The sequence below is a fragment of the Anabrus simplex genome, chromosome 6 (assembly GCF_040414725.1).
Source record: "Anabrus simplex isolate iqAnaSimp1 chromosome 6, ASM4041472v1, whole genome shotgun sequence".
Classification (NCBI taxonomy): domain Eukaryota; kingdom Metazoa; phylum Arthropoda; class Insecta; order Orthoptera; family Tettigoniidae; genus Anabrus; species Anabrus simplex.
This window is the reverse complement of record NC_090270.1, coordinates 12,189,793-12,204,503: the sequence shown is the minus strand read 5'-3', so window position 1 is coordinate 12,204,503 and position 14,711 is coordinate 12,189,793. Positions and strand designations below refer to the sequence as shown.

At 40.8% G+C, this 14,711-nt stretch overlaps 1 protein-coding gene across 1 annotated transcript in view; it reads left to right on the top strand.

Moving 5' to 3' along the window:
- LOC136876030 (developmentally-regulated GTP-binding protein 2) overlaps nt 1-14,711 on the top strand; it is a 155,556-nt gene that overhangs the window by 133,027 nt on the left and 7,818 nt on the right. The window contains exon 7 of the mRNA XM_067149641.2: nt 2,120-2,321. Within this exon, the coding sequence (XP_067005742.1) occupies nt 2,120-2,321 (202 nt within the window). The remainder of the gene's footprint in view (nt 1-2,119; nt 2,322-14,711) is intronic.

Genomic DNA, 14,711 nt, shown 5'->3' with positions numbered 1-14,711 from the left:
TAGAAATATCTGTGTCGGTGCGACGTAAAGCCACTAGCAAAAAATAAAATTCCCACCTCAGCCATCCTCGAAGTGGTTTTCTGTGGTTTCCCACTTCTCTTCAGGGAAATGCCGAGATGGTACCTAACTTAAAGATGCGGTGACTTCCTTCCCTCTTATTTGCCTGTCCCTTCCAATCTTCCCATGCCTTCACAAGGCCCCTGTTCAGCATAGAAGATGAGGTTGTATGGGAAAGGCACTAGTCCTCCTCCCCAGTTGTATTCCCTGACCCAAAGTCTCACACTTCAGGACACTGCCCTTGACATGGTAGAGGTGGGATCCTTCGCTGAGTCCGAGGAAAAAGCCTACCATGGAGGGTAAACAGATTAAGAAAGAAAGACAGAAATAAAATATTTCAGCTGTAAATCTCTATTTTTGCAGGAATTGAATCAAACTTCAAATTACCGATTTTTAATTTTCATCCATTCTGTGACAAGAGACCATCGACGTTCTAACTCCTCGTTCACTAATAAAATATTATCTACATTTTAGTAGTATAAATTATTGAAAGTTCACGACTAATACAGCATTACAACAAAATAACTTTCCACAATACATAAATTAATTGGCCTATAAATGCTACAGTGAAATGTGATCATAGTTCAGTCACAAAAAAAGATAAAAGGAACAAACAAACTTACCAAGCTTGGTAGAAGACTACCTTTCCATCTGTGATCCACCGCTTCAGCCAGTAGGACTTCGACGATTTTTCTTTGCAATTACATTTTTTACGTCACGCCGACGCAGATAGGTCTATGGGGACGATGGGATGGGAAAGGCCTAGGAGTGGGAAGGAAGTGACCGTGGCCTTAATTAAGGTACACCCCCAGCATTTGCCTGGTGTGAAAATGGGAAACTACGGAAAACCGTCTTCAGGGCTGCCGACAGTGGGGCTCAAGCTCACAGCTGCGCGCCCCTAAGCGCACATCCAACTCACCCGATGATTTTTTTTCGGGCATTGCCACAGACACCCTTCTTCTTCACAATAAATCGTAACACGTTCTGAAGACAAGGCGTACGCGTACAATGGTTCACGTCGAGAAGGAGGTATAAGGGTTCGACGTTGATTGGTTCTCGCATATGTCTTAGAATGTTGGAGAGGTTGAAGGCTTTGAGGTCAAATTGTTCCTTGTTTTTTCTGATGGAAATTTCCCAAGAACTATGTCTGTTGACTTCCAAGAATTTCCATTTTTGTTCATGGGGTAAACAGATCTTGAGAAATGAGAAGATAATACTGTCGAGCACATCACTTACAATATAATGCAGTGGAAGAAAACCGGCTTCTTTAAAATAGATTGAAAAGGTATCAAATAGGCAATTATATGTATGTATGTAGGCAATTCCCATGATGATAGTTATCAGATTCCCATTGATTTGATTATCTACAAGATGACTCCGGTCTTCACTTAATAAATTTCAAATATTTTACTACATGTTGAATGTTGGAACATCCCTCAAACTCTATTATATAAGCAAAGTCATTTTGAAAAAATTAGCAGGGAACGTGAAATTTAAGGGCAAACTCCTGCTAAAGAAAAATGGTAAATTACTATTTTTGAATCAAGTTAAAAATCAAAATAAAGGAAGAAACAGAGCTCACCAAAGGACAAGCTCACTAAGATGGTCAGGTGATCAAAGGTACAGAAGCGCCCACCGAAGAAGCGAGGCAAGCTCGAGAAACAGGAAATTGTGCAATCACCAAAGAAAACCAGTTACAGTGAAGAATTCACATTCACCCATTTTTGTACACTTATTTTCTCCTATCATAAGTCTCTTCTTTCTTGCTGACTCAGTGAGAATAAAGTTGTGTATTAAACAACAGGAAAAGTCCCTTCATAACTGCACATTATAGTACAGAGTGTCACACAGATAATTTGACCAAAAACAAAAATATTGAAATCCACAGATTAAATGATAATTTTTGCTACAGTCAATTTAAAATGTTCTGGATAACTCCAGGTTTATGAGATTGAAACAATTCTTCCCAAGTCCCAAATTTCAGTCCAAACAGAATAAAATATACAATAAAATAGGAAATTCCCACTGCTGTGGACTGATGACCACATTGTACTTGTTTCAGTTGTAACATGAAGTTGAACTTGGACTACCTGTTGGAGCAGTTGTGGGAGTATCTGTCTCTGATCCGTGTCTACACCAAAAAGCCTGGCCAGCCTCCAGACTTTGATGACAGTTTAATTCTACGGCGTGGGGTCACTGTGGAACACGTTTGCCATGCCATTCATCGTACTCTTGTTGCAGCTTTCAAGTACGCTCTTGTTTGGGTGAGTAACTGTGACATTCTTCATATAAATTATCAGATGGAAATTTGGATTGTGGAAATGAACAATAGAACAATGTTTTCTGAAAGCGCATAACAAAATAAACTCCGACATGATCCTCAACCAGAGCTTGCAGATCCCTCTCCTGAACAAGTTTCAGTCTTTGTCAATGTAGTTCACACTAACTCCCCTTTTCTTTTCAAAGATATCGCTACCGAGCTCGATAGCTGCAGTCGCTTAATTGCGGTCAGTGTCCAGTATTCGGAAGATAGTAGGTTCAAACCCCACTATCGGCAGCCCTGAAAATGGTTTTCCGTGGTTTCCCATTTTCACACCAGGCAAATGCTGGGGCTGTACCTTAATTAAGGCCACGGCCGATTCCTTCCCACTCCTTGCCATTTCCTGTCCCATCGTCGCCATAAGACCTATCTGTGTCAGTGCGACGTAAAGCAACTAGCAAAAAAAAAAAGAAGATATCGCTAAACATCAGGAAGACGATGCAGAATGAAAGGCTATTGTTGACAGGATTAAGTCTGGTGAACATGTCAAACCGTATGTTCTTAGGAATGGTGTTCTGTGTTTTCCTGCTCTCTTTAAATATTTCCACAAATCCTCGATTGGTGGACATCTCTGCGTTTTCAAAACTAGAGAGAAAATCCATAAACATTTGTTTTGGAAATCCATGGATGGTGAAATCCGTACCTTTGTCAAATCTTGCAAAACCTGTAATATCAATAAACCCGCACCTAATACTCATCTAGGTCTGTTGTCATCTGGACATGCTTCTCGTCCTTTGGAGAGATTATTCATTGATTACATTGGTCCTTTCCCGAGATCACGGACCGGCCAACGTTTCATACTTGTGTGTATTGACGTATTCTCGCATTTTACGTGGCTGTTCCCTAGTCGTATGGCTAATGCTAACACTACTATTTCTTGTTGCCATTAATGCTTTCACGGCCTGTGGTTACGCATACACGTTACGTGAACCGCGTAGTCTGATTGTGATGGTTCACTCAGGTTCCGCTTCAAACGCTAGCCATCTGGTGGCGAATGAACGTACCATTTTCACTTCTATTATAATGTCCAAATTCAAAGTGTCATTGTTTAAGGAGCCTTTCTTTTGGTCAGTCGAGATTTCTTCTGAGGACGTAGAGCACAATTTTCTGCGAAATGTTAAGAATTTCACCTTATTTTCTTGACACGGCATAAGCCCAAAAGCATATACAGTATCATGTCTACTACTATTTCGTGTTTGAAACAGATCTTTGCTTCATTTGGGCCCTGTCAATTTTTGGTGAGTGAAAATGCCAGAGTTTTTTTTACCTCTGTGCAGTTCCATAACTTCTGTTTTGATTGTCAGTTTCTCATGTAACCACTACTCCTTATTATCAAAGGCCAAATTATGCTGAATGAGTCAGTCAAAATCTTAGATCTGCTCTTATTGCTTACCACTCTGCTGACCGCTGTAAGTACGATTCATCACTTAATTGGTTATCATTTGCTTTCAATATTGCTGCCCACGAGAGTCATAAGCAAACTCCTGTTTCTCCACTTTCAAATCTATGGTCCTTCCTGATGTCGCCAGTCCAGAAACGATCCATTCTGCTTGGCATCTTGCACGTAAATATCAACGTAACTACAATCACGGGCAAAGACCGCACAATCTGTCTGTGGGTGACCAGGTTTAATGTATCCTGTCAGTAGTGCTGCGGACCATGTCATTAGCAAGTTAGCCCCCAGATTTTGAGGTCCCTGCACAATTTTAGAATTCCTAACCCCTGTGTCATTATCAGTCAGGGATCCTGAGAGAAAGAGGATCAGCAGAGTACACGCGTCTCAAATTAAGATCCTTTGTGTTTTAGTTATAAGGAATTTGGGTAGTTATAAGAATATCTTTGTTGTAAGCAATTTTTTTTTTTTTTTTAATGCTGGCCAGGTAACATTTGTATATCCTTATATTTTAATTATGAGTTATTTAGTTGTTTGGAAATGATAATGATTGTTTCCTTTAGTATGTTGGTATAAGATTAGGTTATGTAAAGGTTTGCATTCGGGTTCATAACTTGAGATTTTATGTGTAAATTTCAGAGTTAAGGTAAACTCCTTTAAACCTCCCTTTCTTTTATCTTTTATTTTTCATCTTTTGAAATTTATTAAATGTGCTTGCCCTGGGGGAGAAAGCATAGTGTGCGAAGATTCTCCCCACATTGACTTATTGAGCGACCGGTTTGGTGTCTCTAATTTAGTTATCAGCTTAAGTGAAGAAAAATAGAAAACCCACCCTTCAGTCCTTCGTTTATTTTGAAAAGCTCTTCTGAATGGCCACACGATGGCTTTTCCTTAGTCTTCTTTTCTCTGCTGCGGATTGATCTCTGTTGCAGTGACTGCGATAACCAGGTCCATCCAAAGGAGAACCTGCTGTGCCTGTTGGAAAGGCACTATGAATTTCCTGGCCGATTAGCATCCGACACTGGAGTTGAGTGACCATAAGTTCCTGGTGCGGCAGTTGCTCTGTACTGTGCCACACACACACACACACACACACACACACACACACACACACACACACACACACACCACGGCACTACAGCCCTTGAAGGGCCTTGGCCTACCACGCGACCGCTGCTCAGCCCGAAGGGCTGCAGATTGCGAGCTGTTGTGTGGTCGGCATGACGAATCCTCTCGGCCATTATTTTTGGCTTTCTAGACCGGGGCCACTATCTCACCATCAGATAGCTCCTCAATTCTAATCACGTAGGCTGTGTAGACCTCAAACCAGCCCTCAGGTCCACGTAAAAATCCCTGACCTGGCCACGAATCGAACCCAGGGCCTCCGGGTAAGAGGCAGACACGCTACCCCTACACCACGGGGCCGGCGTCCCACGCTTCACTACTTGCTTATTGTAAGTTCAGTACACAGGTGAGCTAAAAATGAAGCTTCGCTGAAGGCTAAGGTTGGACTGAATGTGGATGGAGGTCGTTGGCGATAGGCCGTAGTCAGCGCCTACACAATACAGCAATACCGGTGGGCAGCTAGTGATTCTTCGACCTGTATGGACGTTTGTGGTGAGAATGAGGTTAAGATTTCTGTGTTATAATGTTTCGGATTTGTTGTCTTGCCAAAGACTTAAAACCTCCATTTAATTTAATGTATTCAAAATTGTAAATGTCGAACTGAGCTCGAAGTTGGGAGGTGCAGGATGTCACCTATGGTGGGACGTTAATAATGAAGAAGTTTCAATCTATGAAGATGTGACCAACGTTGAACAGCTGTGTGCAGAAATCAATGAAGCCATACAAATCCTTGTCATGCAATGTTATTTAATTTTGGCCTTGTCATCATTTTAAAATGTTATGTAAAACTGCTGTTTGCGAAAACAAAGGGAACATTTTAAAACTGAAGAGCTTATGCAAAAAATGTGTTTTGAGAATTTATGTGAATTAGAAAATGTTAATTAGAATAAGGTTTTTAGGACTCTCGACAAAGACATTACTGAAGAATATATTGAAAGTAATTTTTCTGATGGGTAATTAAAATTTCCTGTAGTTGTGGTTGTGTAATCGGTCTGTTGTAACTTGCATCTAAAATTGATAACCAACTTTCATGTCAGCTTGTACTGACACGTGGAGGTTTCGATAACGAAACTGCTGTTTCGTAGTCGAACCCTCTAGAACGTGCCCATGTAAGGAAATGTATTTTTATTGGTCAGAGTAATGGCCTTTTTCATTGGTGAATACGGAGACCTAGGGAAATTTCGTGTTTTCATTGGTTACCTTGTAATCGCATGATTTTCGGTTTTGGGCTCCTCGTGTGTGCAAGGCAGTTTGTCCGCGTCTGTGAATTCTGATCACCTTAGCGGGCGGATGTGCTCTGCGTCTGTCCCGCCTTGGGACACTTGCCTTTATATGTAAGCGCTATTTTGTTATTTGTGTTGAGTTTGATTTTATTTCATTCATTCTTGTGTTTCGGCCATTTCTCATTTAAGGTAAATTTCCATGGTAATTGGTGAAAATTTATATATGAATTGTAGCGAGCTTCCCTGATTGGCTTTCGCATGTTTCTCAATTTCCGGTCTTTGGTTCCTTGGTGGGAACAGGGCTCTTGTCCGCGTCTTTGGTTTTTGTACGGCTTAACAGCCGAACGCACTTCGGGTGTCGTCCCGTTAGCGGGCTTTCAGATCCGGAGTTTACCTTAGACCTTGGCTTTAGCCACCTTTCTTGTAATACCTTAGCTCTGCACCTAGGATATCCTTTTGATTTTGGAGGCAATTCCCATTTCTTTAATTAACATAATTGGTTGTTTATATGTAAAACTAATTTTCCTCCGAGAATACCTTCCGTAATTACGTTTCGATTTAATGCACCCGTGTTGGAGCATTGCGTCTTTCACTGAAGCGTTTTAGGAAAGGCAGCTACTCCAAAGGCCTCTGCATTGAGTTTTAAATTCTCAGTTTCTTTAATTTTCCTTGTAAATCAAATTGTAAAGTTGTTTCCATTTTCTTCACTGTAACTTTAGAAGATTTCCATCTGTAATTAGGACGCCGCCGGTTACGCTTCATCATGCGCTTGTGTGAAGAGTTTTGTGTTTTCGGGTTAAATACTAAATATGCCATTTAAGAAAATTAAAGGAGAAATGTTGATGTGCGGCAGCACATGTGATTTCTAAGTCGTGGATACGAACCCCGTGGTTATTCTTTGTTACACCTTTATTTTAATTGGTAGTTGTTCTGTTCTCTTCTTTTAATTTGTCAGTGAATGTGGACCCCGTTACCGTTTTTCTCCCTACAACGTCAAGTCCTCTTAGGGACAACATCCTTCACTAGTCGCCATGAACGTGTGTCTCCAAAACTTGCGATCGTTATACCTGTTGTCTTGTTATTTGATATCTTTATTATTATTGATTTAAATGTGTTCTTTAATTAATGTTGCCTGTTGGGGTGACATTTATTTTGGTGGGTTTATTGTGATTTCTTGTCTTATTTTGAGTGGTGCTGTTTTTATTACCATTATTTTTCTTGTGTTTTGTGGATATGGTTTTCCTAGCCCCCGTTCTTTTGGGTTGTTATTTGGTCCTTCTGTTGTAGTTTATTAATTAATAGCATTATGTTTTATTGCGTAAATTGCCTTATGTTCACCTCATGCGCTGAGTAAATCACCATTTCCTCCCTTTTTCTTCTTAAGTTTTAAAATTTATTATTATTATTATTATTATTTGTTCACTTAAGATATTTTAAACCATTCATTCATTTAAAAATTAGTATTCTATTTTCATTCATATATCTATATACATAAGGCATTTGGAAGGATATGTCTAGTTATATTTTAATAATAATAATAATAATAATAATAATAATAATAATAATAATAATAATAATATTATTTGCTTTATGTCCCACTAACTTCTTTTACGGTTTTTGGAGATGCCGAGGTGCCAGAATTTAGTCCAGCAGGAGTTCTTTCATGTGCCAGTAAATCAACCAACACGAGACTGACGTATTTGAGCACCCTCAAATACCACCGGACTGAGCCAGGATCGAACCTTCCAAGCACCTCAACCGTCTGAGCCACTCAGCCTGGCTAGTTATATTTTGCGATGCTTTAAATGTTTAACCCTTTGAGCGCCGCGTGCTGTTACGGTTTTTCTATCGCTAAGCGCCAAGGCCAGTTTCTGTTTTTTCAAGCTTTTGTTTGATCACTCACAGTTCAGCTGTTATTGTAGGTAGAAACTTACATTTTCGTTATTTTTTTACTAATAATTGCCTATACGAATAAAGCCTTACTCAGTTTATTTATGACCATTTGTAAACATTTGGCAGCCAAACCCAAAAGTATTAATTCAAAATAAAACAAAAGTTTAGCAATAAAATTTAGGTAGAACAAATTTTTTTTTGTACATCGCGGACATATTTATTAAATAGTACAACTGATTATGAAGCTACATTGAAAATTTCATTCATTTTGTGCCTAAAATAAATCTGTGGTAAAAATAATTAATTTTTCCAAATGAGCCAAAAATACAAGTCTAATTACACTCGTTTTCATTTATATATCAATACTTACTAAATACGGTACAAACGTCTTTTACATAACGGTAACTTACATAACATACTACAAATAATAATAATAATAATAATAATAATAATAATAATAATTGTACCGCGCGGTACACCTCTACACCGTTTATTTAAAAGTTGCGCCAGTTGAAACTCCTCTTCTGGAGGAAGGTTGAACTTTATCTACTCTATTAATTCTCTACTTTCTCAGATGATGTCACCACGTGGAAAATTTTGAGTTTTTGAACTGTGTCACTTTTGATGTGTTTTTGTTTCGCTTGAAGTAAGAAGTGTGAACTTTCTCTTCTAGAGGACACTACTGAAGATCAACAATAGCGCACCCTAGTGCGGAGTCAAAGAACTATTTGTTGGAGAAATTTTTATTTCAAAAGTTTGTTTCTTGTTAAATTTCTTTCTGTTATTGTTTAAGTTGGCTGTATACCCCTCTTTTTCCCCTTGTTTTAGATTTATCCAATCCCGAATTTCTTTTAGTAATTTCTGACCAATCTGGTGTATCTTCCCCCAACTTGTATCTGTTGCGGGGTCCTATCCAATAAAAACATTGTGGGCGGGTGTTTTCATTCCCCTAACGCCTAGAAACTTCCCCGAGAGTATATAAACTGCTGATTTTAGAGTCTCCGGGCCACTTCTGTTCCATCTTTCAGTGTATTAATTACATAGCAGGAGGCGGGAAGCGCCTCTTTCCTCGGCGGCGGTCAACAATAAGGTAATGGCCGATTAATAAATTCTTTCTTTTCTTGCTCAGCAGTTTAGCTTTCGGGGCGGGTTCTAAGCGTTCAACCATGTAACCTTTTCCTAAAATGTAAAAACAACTGGTATCGATTCTATTTTAAAACGACATATCGGGATAGAGAGTGCTTAACCCTCTCGAGCTCCCACTCACATCGTCTTGAGGTGAACTTATTCTCTCAACCAATTCTTCCGTAATGTAATGTAAATTGCTATTACGTCACCTCTGTAGTATGGGATTAGCCCTTGCATCAGTGGCCTAAGAGCCAAAGTAGGTCTTAAAAACCAAGTGTATTAGGAGTGCAAGTTCGCCTCCTCTCAAATTGTTTTAGAGGTCATTCAATTAACCTGCTTTTCATTTAATAGACCTCAGTAGATTGGGTATTTTACCCCTGTGTTTATGTCCGTTGAGGACAACTTGAAGGTGGAGTTTGGTGTGGCCTAGGAGAGGCTTAAATTAAAGAGTGTGTGGCTCTTTTGGAAACGGAGTGTTGTATGCCTCGAGGAGGCTTTACTGTGTAATTTGGAGCAAGGGCTCCAGGGTTTGATTGGGGTCTTCTGCCCCTTTGTTAAAATTTGTATATCGGAAAGTTGGGCTAGTTGCTCAAAATTGTGAACTCAGGGCTCGAAGCCCAAACTCTGTAATCCCTGTAATTGTACATTTCAAATTGTGTTTCGGCTACTAAGTACCTGTTCTTTGTTATTACTTAATATTGAAAAGGAAATATAACCTTGTTAACTTTTACATTAACTTTGATTCCGTAGTTTGAGACCCATTCACGCCCGCACCTTCTTACCCCTCTACCTACCACCAAAACTCGGTAACAAGTGGTAGCAGAGCGTGGTTGAATGGGTCTCAATTTAGCCCCTTTTGACGGCTAAACATTGTTTGTTCCGAACTCTAACCATTTTCTCAGTTGCTGGAATTTTTTGATTTTTTCCAAGTTGTTCTGTCATCATGCCCGGCCCTCGCGATGTTCTCCTTCTTAACTATTTGCGCAAGGAGGAGTTGATCTATGAATTGACTATTAGAAATGTACAATCTGGAGGCACGGTTGCAGTAGACACTAACAAGCTTAGAGAGTCCCTTGATTTGCCCATTTCCATCCCCAATTTGGGAGAGAAAGAAATTGACGACTCTCTTTCCACGATCACGGAGAATATTACTGGGCTAGCTTCTGTAGTTAGTTTTTTTGATGAAAATGATCCGTCTCCAAATCAAATTAAGCGTGTGCAAGGCAGGCTATATCATTTTTCGAATAGGGTTAACGATCTGTTGTCTCTAAAACTGAATGACGTTCAGAGGAAGGAAGCTAGTACGCTCCTGGAAAATATTTCCGAGTTATCTAGTAAGGTCACTCAATTGTTAACTGGGGAAGTTCCTCCCAAATCTGATCAACCCACCATAGTGAATCCAGGTAGTGAGGAAGCTCCTCCCAAGGGAGAAGTTAATAGGATAACCGTTGCTGCTCAAACTATCCCTGCCCCATTGGACAACGAATCTGAACGTCGTGCATCATTGAGTAACATCCGTTCTGAATTGACTTCCTTGCCATTGAAACCTTTACCTACTATGTCACCCGGGTTTAGCAGCTTGCCTCATCCATTGGCAATGTTGCTAAGAGGTATATCCAAGTTTTCTGTTAATACCACCAGTGACGTAATTTCATTTTTAAGATTTCTAGTGGAATTTCAGGATCATGCCCTTGTTTTTTCTCTGTCTCCATGTCAAATCTTGCAAATTATCTATCCGTATGCTATTGGTATTCTCTCCGACAAAATAGTAAGAGCCATAGCTGAACAGTCATCTATTGAATATTTTCATGCACACTTGCTTGCAAACTTTATTCCCGCCCGCGCGAGGTCATCTCTGATTCAAAAGTACTATTATCGAGTACAGAGGTTGGATGAAAACTTGGCTGATTTCATACAAGACATTAAGTTTTATACCAGGGTGTTTGCTCTTCACTTCCCTGAGGATCAAATTGTACAAGCTATTGTGGAAGGCATTTCACCATCTTATAGGTCATACTTGTGTTTTGCGGCGTGCCCGCAAACTTTCTCTGAACTTGAAGCGTTGGCCGTCTCAGCGGAAGGAGTTAGATACGCCGATTCTTTGCGTGTAGCAAAAGAACCCCCGCCTTCTTTTAGTAATACTCGGCCTCCACCTCGCCGACCAGTCACGCCCCGTAAATGTTATGCTTGCGGGTCGCCTGACCATCTTCGCAATAAATGTCCATTAGTCAAAAGTAGTAGGGCAAATAATGGAGCTGGTTCAGCACAAGGCTGTTTTAAATGTGGGGCCTTCTCACATATCGCCAAGAATTGCCCAAACTCAAATAGCACCCCCTCCTGCTCAACTTCTGGTGCAAATTCCACCTATGCCAATAATAAAAAGTGACTAGTGGCTTCGGCTGAGTCGACTAATCTATCTTCCCGAGACTCAGCCCCTAGTAAACAGATTGTAAATGCAGAGAACGATCAGCCTTCAAGTTCATCTTTTGAATGCCCTAAAGAATGTCTTAGGATTGCGGCGGATACCCCCGCACCTGTTCCTTTTCTTAAGATTGAGGTAAATAACGAGCCTATAACAGCTCTCTTAGATTCAGGTAGTGTTTGTTCGATTATTGCGGCTGAATGGTATTCTAAATTGAAAACGGTTTGTAAACTTCCTGACTATGAATCTTCTCCTGTTCAATACGTTTCGGCTAATTCATCTCCATTAGAAATTCTAGGTTCCTTACTGGTCAAAATTCGTGTTTTTAAGTTTACATGGAAAGTTAAATTGTTTGTGGCCAAGCAATTGTCTTGCCCCATTATATTGGGAGCTGACTTTATTTCTCACACTGGTCTTGTGCTCGATCTGCAGTCTAGGTCGTGCACATTCAAATTTGCTTCTAGTTGTAAAATCCCACTATTAAAGTGTAATTCTGTGTCATGTTCTTCTATTTCGCCTATCCAGGATGAGATGTTGTTAGACCTTAGACATCTACCTGAGAAGCAGGCTGATAGTATTCGCAAACTGTGTCAGTCGTTTCCTGAGGTGTTCTCTGATACTCTTGGTGTCACTGACCTTATTGAATACAAAATTGAGGTTACGGATTCGATTCCCGTCCGTTTTCCACCGTATAGGCTATCTCCACCTAAAATGAAGGCTCTGAAGGAAATCATCGATCAGATGTTGAAGGACGGTATTATTAGGCCCTCTAAGTCAGCGTATTCTTCGCCTATTTTTCTAGTACCGAAACCCCAAGGAGGTTTCAGGCCTGTCATTGATTACAGGGCTCTCAATCGGAAGGTGGTGTTACAATCTGTGCCCCTTCCCGACCTTCATTCTTGTTTTTCATGGTTTCGTAAGGCCAAGTTCTTTACCATCTTGGACTTAAATCAGGCCTATAATCAAATTCCCCTTGCCGAAGAGTCTAAACACCTTACAGCGTTTGCCACGGACTGGAATTTATACGAATACAACCGCGTGCCTTTCGGGCTCCCCACGGGGGCAGCTGTGCTCACTAGGCTACTAGATAGGGTCTTCTCCGACATCAAATTCGAGTACTTATATCACTACTTAGATGATGTCGTAGTATTTTCAGAGACTTTTGAAGAACACCTAGATCATCTGCGAGAAGTTCTCGATCGCCTTCGTAAGGCTGGGTTAACTGTTAAGTTGTCCAAGGTTGCCTTCGCTAAGCCCTCTATGTCTTTCCTAGGGCATATTGTGTCACCCGATGGTGTAGCAGTTGATCATTCTAGAACACAGGCCATCCGTGATTTTAAACCTCCCAAGGACATTAAAGGTATCGCCAGGTTCATTGGTATGGTGAATTTCTTCAGAAAGTTCATTCCTAACTTTGCTAATAGAGCGGCGCCCTTAAACCTTCTTCGTAGGAAAGGCATCAAATTCGAGTGGGGACCTTCTCAACAAGCCGCTTTTGAAGACCTTAAATTAGCTCTTTGTAATGCCCCTGTACTTGCTATGCCTGATTTCTCGAAGAAGTTCATCGTCCAAACCGACGCGTCGTCGTCAGCAGTAGCTGCAGTCCTTCTTCAAGAGACTGAACTAGGGAGGCGACCCATCGCCTATGCGTCTAGGACATTGTCGGCTCAAGAAGCCAAGTATTCCATCTATGAGCTCGAAGGTTTGGCAGTCTTATTTGCCTTAGAAAAGTTCCGTCTCTATCTGGAACACGTTAAATTCGACCTGGAGACAGATAATCAAGCCTTAAGCTGGGTCTTAGGTAGGCCGCGTCGTACTGGTCGTATAGCCCGCTGGGCTATTCGTATTTCCGCCTTCCAGTTTGATGTTAGACATATCAGAGGTACCGAAAATGTTGTTGCTGATGGACTCAGCCGTATGTTTCATAACGACGTAGAGACCCACGAACCGGTCGACAGTTCATCACCTTCCGAGTCCATACTATCTGGTGTTAATGCCATCTTAACAGATGCTCCCATGCTTTTTAGGGATATTGAGAAATACCAACGTGAAGATCCGACGCTGGCTCCGATAATGGAAACCCTTTCTTCTGGGGAACATGCTGTCCCTTATGTTCTGAGGAATGGTGTTCTATGTTGCCCTTCGAGGCATGATAAGTTGATGAAAGTTGTTGTTCCAGCGGTTCTTGTACCTATGATCTTCAAATACTATCATGAGACCCCATTGGGGGGGCATCTTGGAATCTTTAAAACTCGTGAAAAGATTCGTGAAATGTTCATATGGAAAGGTATGGACGGTGAAATTCGGGAACTTGTAAAAGCTTGTAAATCTTGTTTGATCAGTAAACCCACCATGTCCACTAAAGTAGGCCTTTTGTCTTCTCATCAAGCGTCGCGCCCCATGGAACGCCTGTATATTGATTATGTGGGACCCTTCCCCCAGTCAAAGGGTAATGCCAACAAGTTCATCTTTGTGTGTGTAGATGGTTTTACAAGATTTTCCTGGTTATTTCCGACTAAGCTGGCTACCGCTCAGTCAACTATTACTTGCCTAAATTCTATTTTTGCTTCTTTTGGTCCGTGCCAATACATTGTATCTGATAATGCTAAGGCTTTTACATCTAATTTATTTCGTAAATTCTGTTTTGACTTGTCCATCTCTCATGTAACTACTTCCGCTTATTACCCTCAACCATCTCTGGCTGAACGGGTTAACCGTAATCTCAGGTCCGCACTTATCGCCTATCATCATGAAGATCCTTCCAGGTGGGACACGTCCCTGCATTGGTTAGCTTTTGCTTTGAATTCGGCGGTTCATGAATCACACAAATTTACTCCAGCTTCTTTGATGTTTAAGTTCGTTCCCAACACGCCGCTCTCTAACCTCTGGTCTCTGAATGACATTCTGCCCGAGACAATAGATCCGGACAACATTAAAGATCTTTGGAAGAAGGCTAAAGCTAATCTTAAAGTATCTCATGAAAAGGTTAGGGAAAGGTATGATCGTGGACGGAGACCCACCACTTTGAAGGTAGGTGACCAGGTTATGGTCAAAAATTTTGTTCCCGCGGGCAAGCTTGCCCCCAGATTTCATGGGCCTTGTATCATTCTCGATTTTCTTACGCCGGTTACCTTATTGCTAAGTAATCCA